This window comes from Saimiri boliviensis, chromosome 6, assembly GCF_048565385.1.
Source record: "Saimiri boliviensis isolate mSaiBol1 chromosome 6, mSaiBol1.pri, whole genome shotgun sequence".
Taxonomy (NCBI): domain Eukaryota; kingdom Metazoa; phylum Chordata; class Mammalia; order Primates; family Cebidae; genus Saimiri; species Saimiri boliviensis.
The window spans coordinates 75,643,991-75,661,365 of record NC_133454.1 but is presented as its reverse complement, the minus strand read 5'-3'; the positions used below and the strand labels follow the sequence as shown (position 1 = coordinate 75,661,365).

At 34.0% G+C, this 17,375-nt stretch overlaps 2 protein-coding genes across 2 annotated transcripts; one reads left to right on the top strand and one right to left on the bottom strand.

Moving 5' to 3' along the window:
* Positions 1-1,998: 1,998 nt before the first annotated feature.
* LOC101030483 (olfactory receptor 52N5) lies at positions 1,999-2,972 on the top strand. Its single transcript, XM_003923352.3, is given in 2 exon segments — positions 1,999-2,040; positions 2,043-2,972. Coding segments are annotated over 2 exon segments (972 nt in total).
* A 9,800-nt stretch (positions 2,973-12,772) lies between these two features.
* On the bottom strand, positions 12,773-13,732 carry LOC101042441 (olfactory receptor 56B2). The gene has a single exon (XM_003923817.1). It carries the CDS (start codon positions 13,730-13,732, stop codon positions 12,773-12,775), a length of 960 nt encoding a protein of 319 aa, XP_003923866.1.
* Between the last annotated feature and the right edge of the window lie 3,643 nt (positions 13,733-17,375).

The window sequence follows — 17,375 nt, the reverse complement described above, 5'->3', positions numbered from 1 at the left end:
AATTGTTCATAGTAGTCTCTTAACGATCCTTTGTGTATCTGTTGTATCAGTTGTAATGTCTCCTTTTTCGTTTTCTGATTTCATTTATTTGAGTTTTCTCTTTTTTCCCCTCAGTTAATCTAGCTAAAGGTTTGTTAACTTTTTTTTAGGAAAGCTACTCTTATTTTTGTCAATCTTTTCTATTATTTTTCTAGTATCTATTTAATTTACTTCAGCTATAATATTTATTCTTTACTTAGCAGAGATATTTGCAAATAAATGAAAGAAATTGAGAAAAGTCAACGTAGACTTTAGGCACACGTGTTTTTGGGGGATTAGCAAGTACTTAAACCTGAAATGCTAAACTTTGACCACATAATGCATTGTCTAAGCCAAGATACTTGTGAGTAGCTAGAAAATGGAAAGCAATAAAACAGAAAAGATAAGACCTAAATTTCCTTGTATTAAATGTCATGCCAAGGAGTTTGAGCCCTGTTCTGAAAGTCATGGGAAGACATTGAAGATTATTAAGCAGTGGATTAAAACATCTTCAAAATTGTACTATAGGAAAAATGCTGCAAGAAATACTAAAGAGGCAATGCTGATAAATGGATGGATGTGGCTAGCTGGTCTTTACACTGAAAGTGGTGATAGAAAGGAAGAGCTGATATTAGAAATTTTCAGAATTAATAGTTTTTTTGTCTGAAGATAGACTACAGAAAATAGATATGTTGATGTGACCTGGGTGGAGTAACAATTTGGACACTTTAAGCTGTAAACGAATTATATACAAGATGAGGTGAAGGAAAACCAGGAAAGATTATAAATATACTGTTTAGGTAATGTAGTAGATAATGACACTATTATCCAAAAAACAGAACTTAGAGGTGAAGCCTATTTTTGACAGAGGTCAAGGTTGAAGTGATAAGTGTAGTCTTAGACATAGTAAATGTAAAGTGTTACGGATATTTCTGATGAAAGTATTTATCATGTATTTAGAAGGACTCAGCAGCTATGACGTAACTTATTTATACAAGTAATTTTCTGAAAATTATCTTCGTGTTGGTTATACTTGAGGTCATAAGGGTAAAAACGTTTCCCAAAAAAGAGAATAAAGGGAGCATCTAGAGAATATGCCTCTTGAGAACTATATAAAAGGAGAAGATATGGAAAGAAAATAGATCATCTCAATTACATTGAAGGATTATAGATGGATTATTCAAGAAAAAGAGGTTTCTTTCTTCTTGGAACAATCAAATTAGATTGATATTTTTGGTCATTATTCGTGATTTTTATATCCATTTTGTACTTATATCTGCATTTTGAATAATTAGTATATCTAATCCATCAGAATATTAACCTAGGAGTAAATAAATTTCTGATTTTTTTCAGAACTCTTTGAGGTAGGTATCACCTGCTTCCCATTATAGATAAGCAACTGAGGCTGTGACAGTGACATAAAACTTACCAAGTCACACAGTTTGTATAGAAAAAGCTGAAATGTGAATAAAGTACTATTTGGTAGAAAACCATAATCTTCCCATTGTTTGTTGGCATACAACATTGATTTACTGAACAAATTTTGGACCATGCTTCACAAGCTGTCATAGGATATGTCTTCTGTGAAGCCAGAATGCACAGTAACAAGACTCCATGGGTGTTGAAGTCACATATGAATACCGTTTGTGTTCCTGAATCTAATTATGTGACAGCTAATATTACTCAATCTTTCTGTCTCCCAGTTTCTACTTCAATTTGATGGTAAAAATATATATATATAACTTTTTACTTATGGCTATAGAATCATATTTATACTGTTTATGACACTTTTAAAATGTTATCTGGAATATAGTATTATTCAATACATTGTGTATTTTCATAGTCACTATTATTTATAATTGTTGGTGCCATTTTAACCTTAATTTTATTCTGAATTTGAGTTTGTATTTGCAAGGAAAATTTGAGTGAAATTTGTTTCTTAATTCCTTCTCCTCAGGATGAAACTTCTGGAAAAATAGAATGCCTGTATTTAATTCATTATGCTGGTTTCCAACAATTCATATGTGGCTCCCTAATTTTTTATTCTTAATGGAATACCAGATCTGGAAAGAGTACATGTATGGATCTCCCTCCCACTCTGCACAATGCACATCATCTCCCTTGTGGGGAATCTTGGTCTTGTGTACCTCATTTATTATGAGGAGTCCTTACACCATCCCATGTATTTCTTTTTGGCCATGCTCTCCCTCATTGACCTCCTTACCTGCACCACCACTCTACCCAATGCACTCTGCATCTTCTGGTTCAGTCTCAAAGAAATTAACTTCAGTGCTTGCTTGGCCCAAATGCTCTTTGTTCATGGGTTCACAGGTGTGGAGTCTGGTGTGCTCATGCTCATGGCTCTGGACCGCTGTATAGCCATTTGCTACCCTTTACGTTATGCTACCATACTCACCAACCCTATCATTGCCAAGGCTGGGCTTGCCACCTTCCTGGGGGGTGTATTGCTGATGATTCATTTCCCGTTCTTGGTCAAGCGTTTGCCTTTCTGCCAAAGCAGTATCATCTCCCATACATACTGCGACCACATGTCTGTGGTAAAGCTGTCCTGTGCCAGCATCAAGATCAATGTAATCTATGGTCTAATGGTTGCTCTCCTGATTGGAGTGTTTGACATTTGTTGTATATCTGTCTCTTACACTATGATTCTCCAGGCAGTGATCAGCCTCTCCTCATCAGATGCTCGGCAGACGGCTTTCAGCACCTGCACTGCTCATATATCTGCCATCATCATCACCTATGTTCCAGCATTCTTTACTTTCTTTATTCACCGTTTTGGGGGGCACACAATCTCCCCTGCTCTTCACATCATTGTGGCTAATCTTTATCTTCTTCTTCCACCAACTCTAAACCCCATTGTTTACGGAGTAAAAACAAAACAGATACGAGACAGTGTCATAAAGTTCTTCCAGGGTGATAAAGGTGCAGGTTGATACAAGACAACTTAATACAGATGGAAGAGAGAGAAATAAAAAATAACAAAGAAGAAACTTATGTGTGATATTTTACTCTATTCATGTGTAGTATCATACATTTTCTATTATCTGTCCCAGCATATGTTTTCTGAAACTGTTTTGGGAAAATTTATAGCCCATTCTGGATGTATATCTCAGTGCCTTTCCCTTAATTTTTGTCCATTGCCAGATAAAAAAAAATAAATTTAATTCAAGTTATTTAAATTGACACATAAAATTAAATATGTCATATATAACATAATGTTTTAAAATACGTAAACCTTATGAATAGCTAAAACTAGTTCAGTTCATAGAAGTAAAAAGTAGAAGGGTGGTTTCTAAAAATCACATATTATTATTTTTCTAAATGTTCTAAATTGGTACATAATAGTTTTACACAATTTGGAGGTACACATGATATTTTGTTACATGTGTAAAATGTGTAATATTTAAAGGGAGGTAATTAGAATATCCATCACCTCAAACATTTGTCTTTTCTTTATATTGGAAACATTCAAATTCTCTTCTAGCTATTTTGAAACATATAATAAATTATCATTAACTATAGTTACCCTGCTGTACTATTGAACACTATGTCTTATTCTTTTTAACAGTATTTTTGTAACTATTAACTCACCTCTTTTCATCTTCGCTTCCTCCCACCATTCTCAGTATCTGGTAACAATCAGTCTGCTCTCTATCTTCTTGAGATCCATCTTATTATCTTCCACATATAAATGGGAACATATATATATATATATATATAAAAGGAAAACAATATATTGAAGAGATACCAGATACCTGCACTCCCATTTTTATTGCAGCATTGCTCACAATAGCCAAGATATGAAATCAACAGATAAGTGGATAAAGAAAATGTGGCATATATATACAATATAATATATTGCCATCATAAAAAATGAAAAAAATTCTGTAATTTGCAGCATCATGGACGAAGATGGAAATCAGTATGTTAAGTGAGATAGGCCAGGCACAGAAAGACAAAAATTGCATGGCCAGTTTTAATCAAGTTGTTGGCATGAACTCATAAAACTTTTATCTATATTCATCTAGGATATATTCTTAGCCTTTAAGTGTCTTAGCCTTTAAGTGTCTTGTCTAATTTGACAATCTTTCCTACAGAACATTTTCCAACCTGGTCAGTCTTTGAAGCTAAAATTAGGTTTATGAATTAATTTTTAAAAATAGTTTTATTTGTATATTCAGTTAAGAAGACATCCAATGTCACCACAGGTCCTAGAATGGACAGACAAGTCTTATTTACTTCAAGCTTGAGTACTCCAGAAGTCAATGCAGGAGCTAGTTGGTATACGGTGTGCCTTTCCCAGTTAAATGTCAACCAGTTGGTGAAATGATTGATTAATTCATTGATTCATTGATTTATTCATTCATGCTCCATTTGTCATTTCATTTCCCATATTTCTGAATATTTTTATCAACTCAGCTAAAGTTTAAAATAGAATTTATCATTACCTCTTCCTGGTTGTCACATACACTGTATTATCACAACACACTTAGAAGTTTATTTGTTTACATATCTGTTTACTCCATACTACAATGTGTTGTATTTGAAAGCACTAGGTATGTGTTTGTCTTTGTGTATTAGGCTCTGACAAAATGCAAGTCAAATTTTGTATAGTATCAAAAAAAGATCCAAAATTATTTGAAAAAGTGTTTTAAAAGCTCAAGTCATTCCTTTTCCAACTATATAGACATATGAAGTCATATTTTCTCATACACATTAAATAAAGCAATGTATTTCAACAGATTGTGTGGAAAAACAGATAAGATAATACAGCTGTTGCCTATTGAGGTGGGCATTAAAATTCTTTTAAAATGTAAAACAATATTATTCTAATTTTTTGAAAAATCATTAATTTATATAAAATGTGTTTATGTGACACGTAATGTATTATCATCCTATAATAAATTAATAAATACTTGTAAAGTTTCTCTCTTAATTTTGAATACAGTTAGTATTTATAGATAAAAGCCATATAAGCAAAAGCTTTTATGGATACTTTATATATTCACACTGAAGGATAATAGATTACATACCCCAGAAGGCAGCTTCTGGAAATAACAAAGTGACACAGAGTGACCATGTTATTAATAGTGCTCTTCAAAGCTCTCTTCTGGTGTTCGCAACATCTTAGAGTCACACAAGAGTAGACAGAACTAGCAACTAAGCAAAACTTTGGATGCTGAAGAGGAAAATTTTCTAAGAAGAAAAGGCAAATGCTTTTAGATCTGAAGTGTGATTAGGAGTCTGCCAGATCAGCATTCTCATTTGTTACTGTTTCATGTTTCTTACTTACATGACACTGATATATTCAGCTTTCCGATTTTGTAGTTTGTATCATAGATTACTACGTGTCCTCACCCACCACCTCACCACCAAATCTGCTTCCAATCATCACTTTCTTCAAAATAAACAATCTTATCTTGGAGAGGAAAGAAAGTAACCCTCTAAATCCTATTAATATGACATAAATAGAAAAATGGCAGGCCTGGACGGAAGGAAGTCCAGGAAGATGTTGGTCAAAGTTTACAAAACATCAGCTAAGAGGGAGGAATCTATTGTACAACATGTGACTACAGTGATTAACAATGTATTGTATTTTAAGTGTTCTCACCAGAAAAAGAAAAAAGAGAGAAAACATATGAAGTAATGCATGTGTTCATCAGGTTGATTTGATCATTCCATAATCTATACATATTTTAAAATAACATGTTGTATAGGATTAATACATACTTGTCAATTAAGAAAAAAACAAAAATAATAAACACCAGATGCTAGCATTAGCCTAACCGGTACAAGTGGCAGGCTTGTATGTAAGAAATATATTTGTTTATGGAAACAATATTTTATTGTTTTAACATCATGATAATATCAAAATCTATTTACAGTATTATATCAGCCACAATTTAACACAACCTTTAACATTCAGACAGATTATATTTATATTTATATTTGCAGCATGTAACAAGACACTGTGCACATATCAGATGTAAATACATGTTTTGAAATGAATGAACATATAAATGATTGAATAAATGAATGAATGAAATATCATAAAAAACTTTAGGAATTATTACATTGCTATCTAAATATTACTTCTTGGAAAGCATGAACAAAGTAAAATAGAAACAGTAGAAGCAGAACTAAAATGTCTACCTCATAAACCACCAGAAAATGGTAATTTATAATAAAATCTTTTCATAAACTAGAGAAAGAAAATTTCAATGAAGAGGCAAGAAAGTAAGTTGAGAGGGAAAACAAATGTTTTGGTTTGGTCAATAAAGTTAAAATCGTTAAGCTATATTTCATATTGACTGTATTTCACAGTGATTATATATATATGTAACATAAAAGATATTCAAAGAAAATCATACATAAATAATGTGCCAGTTGTTTCTGGGAAACAGAAACCATACAATTACAGCAAAAATATACCTTCAAATTTTGGAGAAAATACGAATATCAAAGTAAAAAACCAAAGAAAGTAGATGCTGAATCAAAATCACTTTTGAGAAACAATAAATGAAACATTTGACATGCTAGTAAGGCTGATTTTACCAAATTGTGTCATCTCCAGATCTGAAACAGTTTCTTACAAGCAAAATAATAGAAAACATTGAAACTGTCTTCCACACTGTATTAGTCCATAGTAGAAAACTGAAAAATTGGAAATCCACTTAAGCATAGCTTATTAGTTGATCTCTGCTTAGCAACACTGACATAGACTTAAGGATAATAATTTCAAAGCTAGTAAAAGCCTTGTAATTTGCATTATGAACAAAATAAATATAGCTTTACAATGTAACAATGTGTTTCTTTGAATACCAAATTTGTCATCAAGTTTCTTTATGTCAGGCTAATAAATTTCTACTTTATGTTTGCATACAATGCTACAACTTGAACATTTAAGAAGGAAACAAAACTGTAAAAAGTCACATACATGTATATTGAGATATATATTTACCTACACACATATATACAATCATCTAATTGATTACTGTAAAAATAAGTTAGACTTTGAAATGTCTTTTTGATAAATGTTTGAGTAGTGTATATCAAATTCTTAATAAAATAAGATTATTATTCATTTCTCCCTCTGAATACAATTGAACAATCACCTCTTAATCCCATGTGTCCTTGTGACAGAAGCAAGTAGAGAAATTAAGGAAAGAATACTCATAATTTGAGAATAGAAAGCATATCTCTGAGATGATCTGCGCTTTATTCCAAAGACTATAGCCCTCTATATAATGCAAATTACCTATTTATCGCCCTCCTGTGCCCTTTTTATATTTATGGTTTTGATTACTAAAAATGGCTTTATTGTTCCGTGAGAAGTATAGGTCTCATAACTTTAGGAATCTCTCAATTAAAGATCCAAGGTGATATTTATATGGGAGTAATTCCCTAATCCTTCTCGCAGAGCGTGCAACAGGGGTGTAGCTCGCTTCTTGGGTGCACTCCTGCTCAAACCTTAGAGGAAGCATGCAGATCGACAGGTCGTGGGGAGAGTTTTTTGGGCTCCGACCCCGTGGCGGTGTCTAGGGTTGAGTGTTTACAACTCCTGAAACCCCAGTGGGCGTGTGTTACAGTGCACTCTTTGAGCTTTGCTGTCTGCACTGGCTTGTGTTAACCAGCTCAATTAGACCCTGTGCCTTATCGCAGGACAGAGGGCTTTCTACATCTTACGTTCTTGGTACTGGAAAAATTGGATCACTCATGGGCTTGGAGGATAGCTGCAGGTTTTATTGAGTGATGGAGGTAGGGCTCAGTGAGGTGGATGGGAGCCAGAAGGGAGATGGAGTAGGAAGGAGAGGAGGTCTACCCTTGGAGCCCAGCTGCTGGACTCTCCTCTGACTGCCCCTGAATGAATTTCACATCGTTCCACCCGGATGGCCTGCCAGTTCCTGACGGTGTCTGTCAGTGTGCTCTTCTGTTGCTTTTGATGTCCAGTGGCTTGTGCCTGTGCCCGCCAGGGTCTCTGGTTTTAATGGACACAGGATGGGGGCATAGTGGGCCAGAGTGGTCTTGGTTAATGCAACATTTGGGAGTGAAAGCAGGAGTGCCTGTTCTCATTTCGGTCCACGGGCACAGGCTTGAGGGTGGAGCCCTCACCAGGGACCCCGCCCTTCTCTACCTAGCACTTCCCTGCCCATCTCACATACCAATACTAAGTATATAGTATTAATCAAAAGAAAATATAACTTTTTTCAAACAAAATTTAAATGATTTTAATGCACCATAACTGAATTTATCTGTAAATAAAATGAACCCCTATTTTGTTCTGAGTATCCTGAAGTAGTAATATTGGCACATGGATATTACTGTTATAAAGCGCAACTTTCATATCATCTGTGGTCTGTTCTCACCTCAAACCCAGACACAATAAATTTATTTCCTCACTTGGCCATCCTCAGTCTTTATAGCTCATATTCTTCTCTCAGTAACATGGTAGGCTCATCCAAGTCGGTTTGCCATCTCAAATGAATAAAACAGTCACATCGAAGTCTCTATAGAAATGAAACATGAATTAGATTCTTCTGAAGCACAAGGGGAGGGCCGTTGAGAAAGAACAGTTTTGTAGTCACAGTCAGGAACTATTTCCTAGATCTTTTCTCTTGGGTTGAGGGTAATTCATACATGAATTCTACCACTACCAATGATCCCTATGTACTTATGGAAAATAGAAATGATCCTCATTAAAAGTTACACTGAGTTACAATCTGAGAGTTGAGAAAATAAACATTTCCCCCCAAAAATAAACCGATCACAACACCTCAGACTAGTTGCCTTCAAAGTGGGTGAATGGAATCAAATCTGAATTCCTGAGAATATAATAATTAATTCGTATACATTAAAATCCTCTGTTCACTTTAGCAAAGCCTCTCTCCAATTTATCTTCTACTACCAATACTAGATTTAAGAAGCCTGTCATTACCCTACCCTTGTGTTGTATATCCTCTAATATCTAATTTCTGGATGTCAAAACTATGAGCTGAATTTTATCTGGTCCAAGTGTTTAGGGTTTTGGTAAAAAAAAAAAAAAATCACAATCCTACAATATAAGTACATGCCTGGCTGTCAACTTCTAAACCTCTATGTTTGCTATTGAACTGAACCTTTAAAGAAAAATGTATGTTATGCATTCAAAGAAATATTTTACAGCTTTGGTCACCCAGATGCTGATGTGGGAATGAAGCCAACCCCTCCAGAAGGAAGAAAAAAAGTGGAATTTTTCTATTCTTACCATCTATGTGTTGTTACAAAAATAATAAATAATATGCATGTGTATATATGCAATTTTGTGTGGGAATGTAGGTATGAGAGAGACTGATAATAAATCTAAGCTTTTAACATTATTTTCTTTTTGCTGAAAGTTCATGATATTAACATTTATTGCAGATTTGTATTTCTGTGTAAGGCTTTGTGAAACACAAGCTGAAGGCACTTAAGTGCAGAATTTTTTGATAACTCATACACACTTTAATATTTTTCTTTATTCATTTATGGTTTCATATGGCTATTTAAAAAAACTATTGAGTGCTTACTAATCTCTAATCCAGGCTAAAAGCACCAGTTAACATAGATCTTGGGACTGAGTGTGGTGGTTCACTCCTGTAATCCCAGCACTTTAGGAGGCCAAGGTGGGTGGATCACAAGGTCAGGTGTTTGAGATCAGCCTGACCAACATGGTGAAACCTGGTCTCAACTAAAAATACAAAAATTAGCTGTGCATGGTGGCATGCATCTGTAATCCCAGTTACTCAGGAGGCTGAGGCAGGAGAATCACTTGAACTTGGGAGGCAGAGGTGGTAGTGAGCTGAGATTGTGCCACTGCACTCCAGCCTGGGTGACAGAGTGAGACTCCATCTCAAAAAAAAAAAAAAACATGGATCTTGGTATTTAAGAAAATTATTTTTAAGTCAGTTTGATGTTGAATATAATGGCATTGTAGAAATTCACCAAAAGTTATTATTATGCAAAAATATTAAAATAGGAATATTTAGCTGCCCTAATTTGGAAATAGTAAGATTGATGTCAATAATCACAATATTAAAAAACAATGACAGATTCAAAGCTTATTAAATTAGATTATAAAGTAATGCCTGTATAACATTTTTATTAATTAGAAAATGAAGATGAGTTTACAAAGGCATAAATAGAATTTTTAAATTGTATAATGCCAAAGTAATCTGATACATTTCTTAATACACAACTGCTATGTGTCTTTCAGAAAGTTGGGATAACACAACATTTAAACATAAATTCTATCATTTGCCATTGACCTTATACATTAAGCACATTCAAAGAATGGTTATTCAGCAGTACAATGGTGAAATAAAATACACCAATATATTTACATGATTTATTTAACCATTTTTCTATTCTTAGACATCTATTGTTTTTTATTTTATATGAAGTAATGCAACAAATATATATGTAGAAAACAGTTTAAATACATTTTTTTTCATCTTTTTGGCAAAGGAAGTTACAGTACATAAAACGAACCTTTCTAACCATATTAAAAATACACAGTTCACACTTAGGTTGCTTCCAAATCTTAGCTATTGTAAGCAACAAACATAGGAGTGCAGACATCTCTGCAATATATATTGATTTCTTTTCTTTTGATAATCAGCCAATGAATAGATAAATAAAATAAAATGTGTTACATATACACAGTGGGGTGCTATTCTACCATTAAAAAATATATATATATATATATATATATATATATATATATGCTACTCAGGAGGCTGAGGCAGGAGAATTGCCTGAACCTGGGAGGAAGAGGTTGTAGTGAGCAAAGATCATGCCACTGCACTCCAGCCTGGGCAACAGAGTGAGGCTTTGCCTCAAAAAAAAAAAAAAAAAAAAAAAAAAAAAAAAAAAAAAGTGATCCAGTCATTTGCAACAACATAGATGGAACTGGAGATCATTATGTTAAGTGAAATAAGCCAGGCACAGAAAGACAAACATCACATATATTCACTTACTTGTGGGATCTAAAATCAAAACTATTGAACTCATGGACACAGTGGAAGGATGGTTACCAGAGGCTGGGAAGGGTAGGGAAGCGCTGGCAGGGGAGATGAAGATGGTACAAAGAAATCATTTGAATAAATAAAAAGAATGAATAAAAAGAATCATTTGAAAGAATAAATTAAAAAATAGAATGGGTACAAAAGAGAAAGAATGAAGAAAACTTACTATTTGATAGCACAACAGAGTAACCATTATCAATAATAATTGTACATATTTAAATAACTTAAACAGTGTAATTGAATTTTTGTCACTCAATAAATATTTGAGGGAATGGATATCCTATTCTCCATGATGTGCTTATTTCACACTACATGCCTGTAGCAAGGCATCTCATTTACTAAATAAATAGATGTATGTGTGTGTGTGTGTGTGTGTGTGTGTTTGTGTGTGTGTGTGTATATGTGTATATATATATATATATATATATATAAAATACACCCACAACAGTTAAAAAAAAAAAATTAAATGTACAATTGAGTGGCTTTAGATACAGTTACAATTCTGTGCAACCATCACCTGTATGTAATCCCAGAGCACTTTCATCACCTTAAAAGAAAACTCAGTAACCACTAGTCAGTCTCTCCTTATCATCCTGTACCCCTAGTCTCTGACAACAATTCATTTGGTTTCTGTTTCTATGGACTATTGTGTGTATTCATATAAGTGGACTCACACAAGAGTTGGACAATTGAACCTAATTTTTTTCAGTTAATATGCTTTCAACAGTTATATATGTTGCAACATGTACCATACTTCTTTTTGTAACAGAATAATAATTCCTTTTATGGGTATACTTTATTTTGCTTATCCTTTCAGCAATTGATGGATATATACATTGTTTCTACTTTTTGGTTAATAATTATCTAAAAAACATTCCTGGAAAAAAATTGTTGTAACACCTTACCTGTTTTCAATTAATTTGAGTATACACCTAGGAGTTGAGTGATATGGTAATCTGTTTAACTTTTTGAGTTTGTCAAACTTTCTCCTGCAGCTACCATACCGTTTTCCATTTCTACCAGAAATGTACAAGGTCTCCAATGCATCCACATCTTTGCCAATACGTGCAACTTCTCTTTAAAAAAAAAGACATATTAGAGGGAGTTGTGGTATTATATTATGCCTTTGATATGAATTTGTCTGTTGCCTAAGGACTAATGAAGTTAAGCATTTTTATGTACTTGTTGGAAATTCGAATATTTTTTAGAAAAATGTCTGTTTAATTTTTTAAAATATGTATGACATTAGAAAGGAAATAGCAAAATGGGAAAAATAAGTCCTATCCTTTCAAAATTACAACACATGCAAACAATTTAAATTTTCTCATTATAAGAAAGAGACTGGCAGAATTTCTGCTTTGTCACTTCTATTCATGACTAATGGAAGTTCCAGGAAAGGCAAATAGGGGAGAAATTAATACATACATTCCACTAGGCTTTCCCTAAAATCCTATGAGAAAATAAGTATCACTATGCAAATCTTTATGATGAATATTTTTGCTTGACATTCAAAGTTTTCAAATAATATGTCCATCTCTTTTTTTGTGATATTCAGTTATTGGCACTAACTTCTTATCTCACATGAAATGCTGCCACTGCACCTCTCTGTTGCTAAGCTCTTCTGCCATTTGCAATTATTGGTGAATATAAAGAATACATGACGAAATAACAAAAGTGAGCATCTCTCTGTGTCAGTTTCTCTTGATGCCCATTCTAATCACCTTATATAAGCCCTGCCTCAGCCCCTTGTTCTTAAGCGCGTATACAGTGGGGTTAAGGGAAGGGGGAATGACATTGTGTAGCACATTGAGCAGAACTGGAATGAGGGGAACTCTCATTCCTGCACTGTGAGTGATGGAAATCACAATAACAACTGTATAGAAGAAAAGGATTAGGATGAGGTGGGAAGTGCAGGTACTAAAGGCCTTGGATGCAGCTTCTGCAGAGTTCAGCTTCAGGACAGAGTGAAGTATTAAAGCATATGATAAAATAATCAAACCCAAGTCACTTCCCATGAGTGCCCAACCCAGAAGTAGCTGGTTAATACTATTAATTTTCCAATCATCACAAGATAGGCTAGTGACTCCAAGGTTAGAACAAAGACAGTGCTCAATCTGATTCCGGGAGCAGTAGTGTCTCTGAGCAGCCAACACAGGCACGGAGATGGGACATAGGCTGTTTCTCAGTGCCATAAACACAGTAGCTTTGAACACAAAAGATTCAGTGATGATTGATGGATATCGTAATGGCTGACAAATGGCTACATATCTATCAATAGCCATGCAGACAAAGATACCTGACTCCATGGCCACACAGCAATGTATGGCATACATCTGAGCAAAGCACTCCGGGAGACTGATGGCTTTAGCATTGAACCATAAGATGGCCAAAATCTTAGGCATGATGGTGGTAGCCAGGCCCATGTCCACCACAGCCAAGATGCCCAGGAAATAGTACATAGGCTGGTGCAGTGCTGCCTCTTTGTTGATGATGATCAGGATAAGGATGTTGGCGCTGAGAGCTAAGAGGTAGAGCAGAGCCAGGGGCAGGGAGAGCCAGTGCTGCCAGCTGTGAATGCCGGGGAATCCCATTAGGATGAACTCAGAGACCTGGAACTTAGAGGTGTTGGAATCTCTGTGCTCCTGGAGCATCCTTCCCTAAGAGGAATAATATTCAACATTATTATTCTTAATTATCTTCCTGACAGCATTTGAAAGGAAATTACCCAGTATTATGACACTAAGAGAGATTGAGAGACTTGAATATTTTCATATTACCACTTCGATTTTATTGGATATTTATTATGACACAGGAACTGTGGTATGTGGTGCATTCTGTATCTTAACTCATGTATCAACAGCTTTAGTCATCTGTAAAACCTGTAAGGCAGGCTATATTTTTTTTCTTCTTTCTCATACTGAGGAATAGAATATTAGAAGAAGTCAGGACATTTTTCATATTTTTCTAACTTTTCTAGCCAGAGAGGCAGGACAAGTTGAAAACGATCTGATTTCACAGCCTTAGCCCTTAGGTTTTGCTTTGCTGATGACTTCATTTCTTTAGACATTTATTGTATAGACTCAGAATACAAATATTTAAGCATTGAGACTTTTTTTTCATGTAAAAGATTATATTGTAGAATACATGAAAAGAGCTAAAAGTAGCTCTTTTTAGTTCTTCACATATTCACACACTTGTGAATGGGAAATGCTGTAATATATCACTTAATTTTCATTGAAATTTATATTAGTATAAACATTTTATAGAGAGAAGATTGAAATACAAAATGTTAGTCAACTCTATGCCACTATAAAGGACAGTAATATTCTTTAGAAATCATATTGTCCTTTAAATCCAATTCTTTATGGTTTCAGGTAGGTTTTCTCTACTTGAAAATATTTTTGGTCTTAGAGCAGTCCACTCAGTCACACTATAATGAGCAACACAGAATTTAAAAAAAAAAGAAAGAAAAGAAAAGAAAGAAGACACACAGCATGTCCCAAGAGTTTGAGATAAACACATTGATAAAATACCTATGAAATCAAGATATAATAATATATGAATAATTTATTTTGAAACAAAAAAATGTTTATAATCTGTTCTCACCAAATGTAGGCTATTCATTATTTCTTCCTGTCAATATTTTCAGTATTAAAGAATAGTATAATGACACAGAAAATGCAAAATATATTGTGGGTTAAAATGATAGCATCTACAGAAAAAGTAGTATTGATATTGAGCTGGCAGATATATTCGTCTTAATCCATATGATGGTATACCATTATATTTATAGCATAATGAGTCAAGATAAATCAATGGATTTTTATTTAGATAAATGTACTTATTCTGTTCTATTTCAGTAACTTCTAAGATTCAATCATTTATTTTCATACCATTGTTTATCTTTTATTTGGAAACTATTTATCCAGTCATAATGACCTCTGAGTACTAATTCAAACCTAGTCTGCTTTAGAAAGCTGTTTCAAAACTCTGGGTGATATGTGAAGATCAGTTGGAAGGATGAATGCTTTTGTAGTCACTTCTTTGCCTTATTGGAGATATTCTCGGTTTTCTGTGCTAATAGGCCTTTTTTCAGATACTTTAAATTATTCCAGAAGAAAAACAAAAACACTGATCTACATGCTGCATAAATGGCTTCCAGTGTTCTTGAAGTTGTGTGGTAGAAGGTTACTGGGGATCTCACACTCAGAGGTGAATAATAGATTCAAATCTCCATTTCTTTGTCCATTGTCATAATTGATGTATATGCATTCATAGCATTAGTTGAATCTTCTTCCAAGAATAAATTTCCAAATATCATAAGGAGCTATTTAACATTGTTTAGAAGAATGAATAAATCCAAGATAGCCAGTTGTTCCTTTTCTATTATTTTAACTGTATCCTTGTTTGATTTTTTTATGTTTACATTGAAGGATGATAGATTAGATGCTACAAAGGCAACATCTAGAAATAACAAAGCAACATAGGATGAACGTATCAGTAATAGCACTCTTCAATGATCTCTTCCTGTGTCATCAGAAGATGTTAGAATTATACAGGAGTAGATCGAAATGACAAGAGAGCAAAACTCTGGAGGTCAGAAATGTTTTCTACGAGGAAAAAAGAAATGCTCTTAGATTGAAGTATGTTTAGAATTCCGTCGGATCTCTATTCTCTTCTGTTGCTGTTAGCTATTTCCCACCCACATCACACTAATAATATCAGCTTTGTGATTTTGCAATCCTCTATTCTATTTTGTGCCCTCACTCCCACCATACTAAATCTGCATTCAATTATTCCTTCTACTAGAAGACTCAATTTTGTTTTGGAGAGAATAGAGATCCTCACTCTAAATCATCTGAATATAATACAATTTAAAAAGAGATGGGGGCCGAGCACGGTGGCTCATGCCTGTAATCCCAGCACTTTTGGAGGCTGAGGCGGGTGGATCACGAGGTCAGCTTATCCAGACTATCTTGACCATCATGGTGAAACCCCGTCTCTACTAAAAATACAAAAAAACTAGCTGGGCATAGTGGCGCATGCCTTTAGTCCTAGCTATTTGGGAGGTTGAAGCAGGAGAATTGCATGAACCCAGAAGGTGGAGATTGCAGTGAGCCGAGATCACGCCGCGGCACTGCAGCCTGGGCAACAATGCAAGACTCTGTCTCAAAAAAATAAAAAAAATAAATAAAAATAATAAAGAAAAAGAGATGGGGTTGCAGTTAAGAAATATATTTATTGATGAAATCAATCTCTTTTATTTTAACATAAGTATCTCAGCTCACTCACAATTATATTGTAGAATACAGGGAAAGAACTAAAAGTACCTCTTTTGAGTTTTAGTTTTTAGTTCTTATTGTGTTCTTATCTTTTATTATATTGTGAGTGAATCAAAATACTTATCATGTTAAGGTATTACATACCTTAATATTTGGAGATATTTAATTTATATTTAATTCGTAACATCTAGCAAAATCTTATGCATGTAGTACATGTGAATAAATGCTTTTGAATGAATAAATGAACACATTAATGCATGACATTTCATAATGGGCTTTAAGAATTATGACACTGGTGTCAAAATATTATTTCATAGAAAGTACTATCCTTAGCAAATTAACACAGGAATATAAAATCAAACACCACATACTCTTATTCATAACTGGGAGCTAAGTGATGAGAACACGTGGACACATAGAGAGGAACAACACACAGGGGGGTCTGTTGATGGGTGGAGGGTGGAAGGAGGAAGAGGACCAGGAAAGACAACTAATGGGTACTAGGCTTAATACCTGGGGGATGAAATAATCTATACAACAAAGCCCAATGACACAAGCTTACCTATGTAACACACCTGCACTTGTACCCCTGAACTAAAGTTTAAAAAAAAGAAAAAGGAAAAGGAAAATAGGGGCATGAAAAAAACAGAAGAAACAGGCCTAAAATGTCTACCTCATGTATTACCAGAAAATATAATTTCGAAATAAAATACTCATCATGAAGTAGAAAAAACAAAAATAAACCCTAAAAGGCAAAATAAATAAATAAGTAAATAAGGTAGCAGACCAAACAAATATTTTGGTGTGGGAGGTAAAGTTTAATTATTTAATCTATACCACAAGTTTATCCTATTTCACAGGACTAGTATATATATGTGTGTATGTGTGTATATAAATATGCAATTAAAAAGTACAAAGACAAAACTATATGCAATATATGCACAAAGAGTTTTATAGAAATAGAAATTAACATATTAAAAACCTTCCCCAAAATTTTTTTGAGGAAATATTA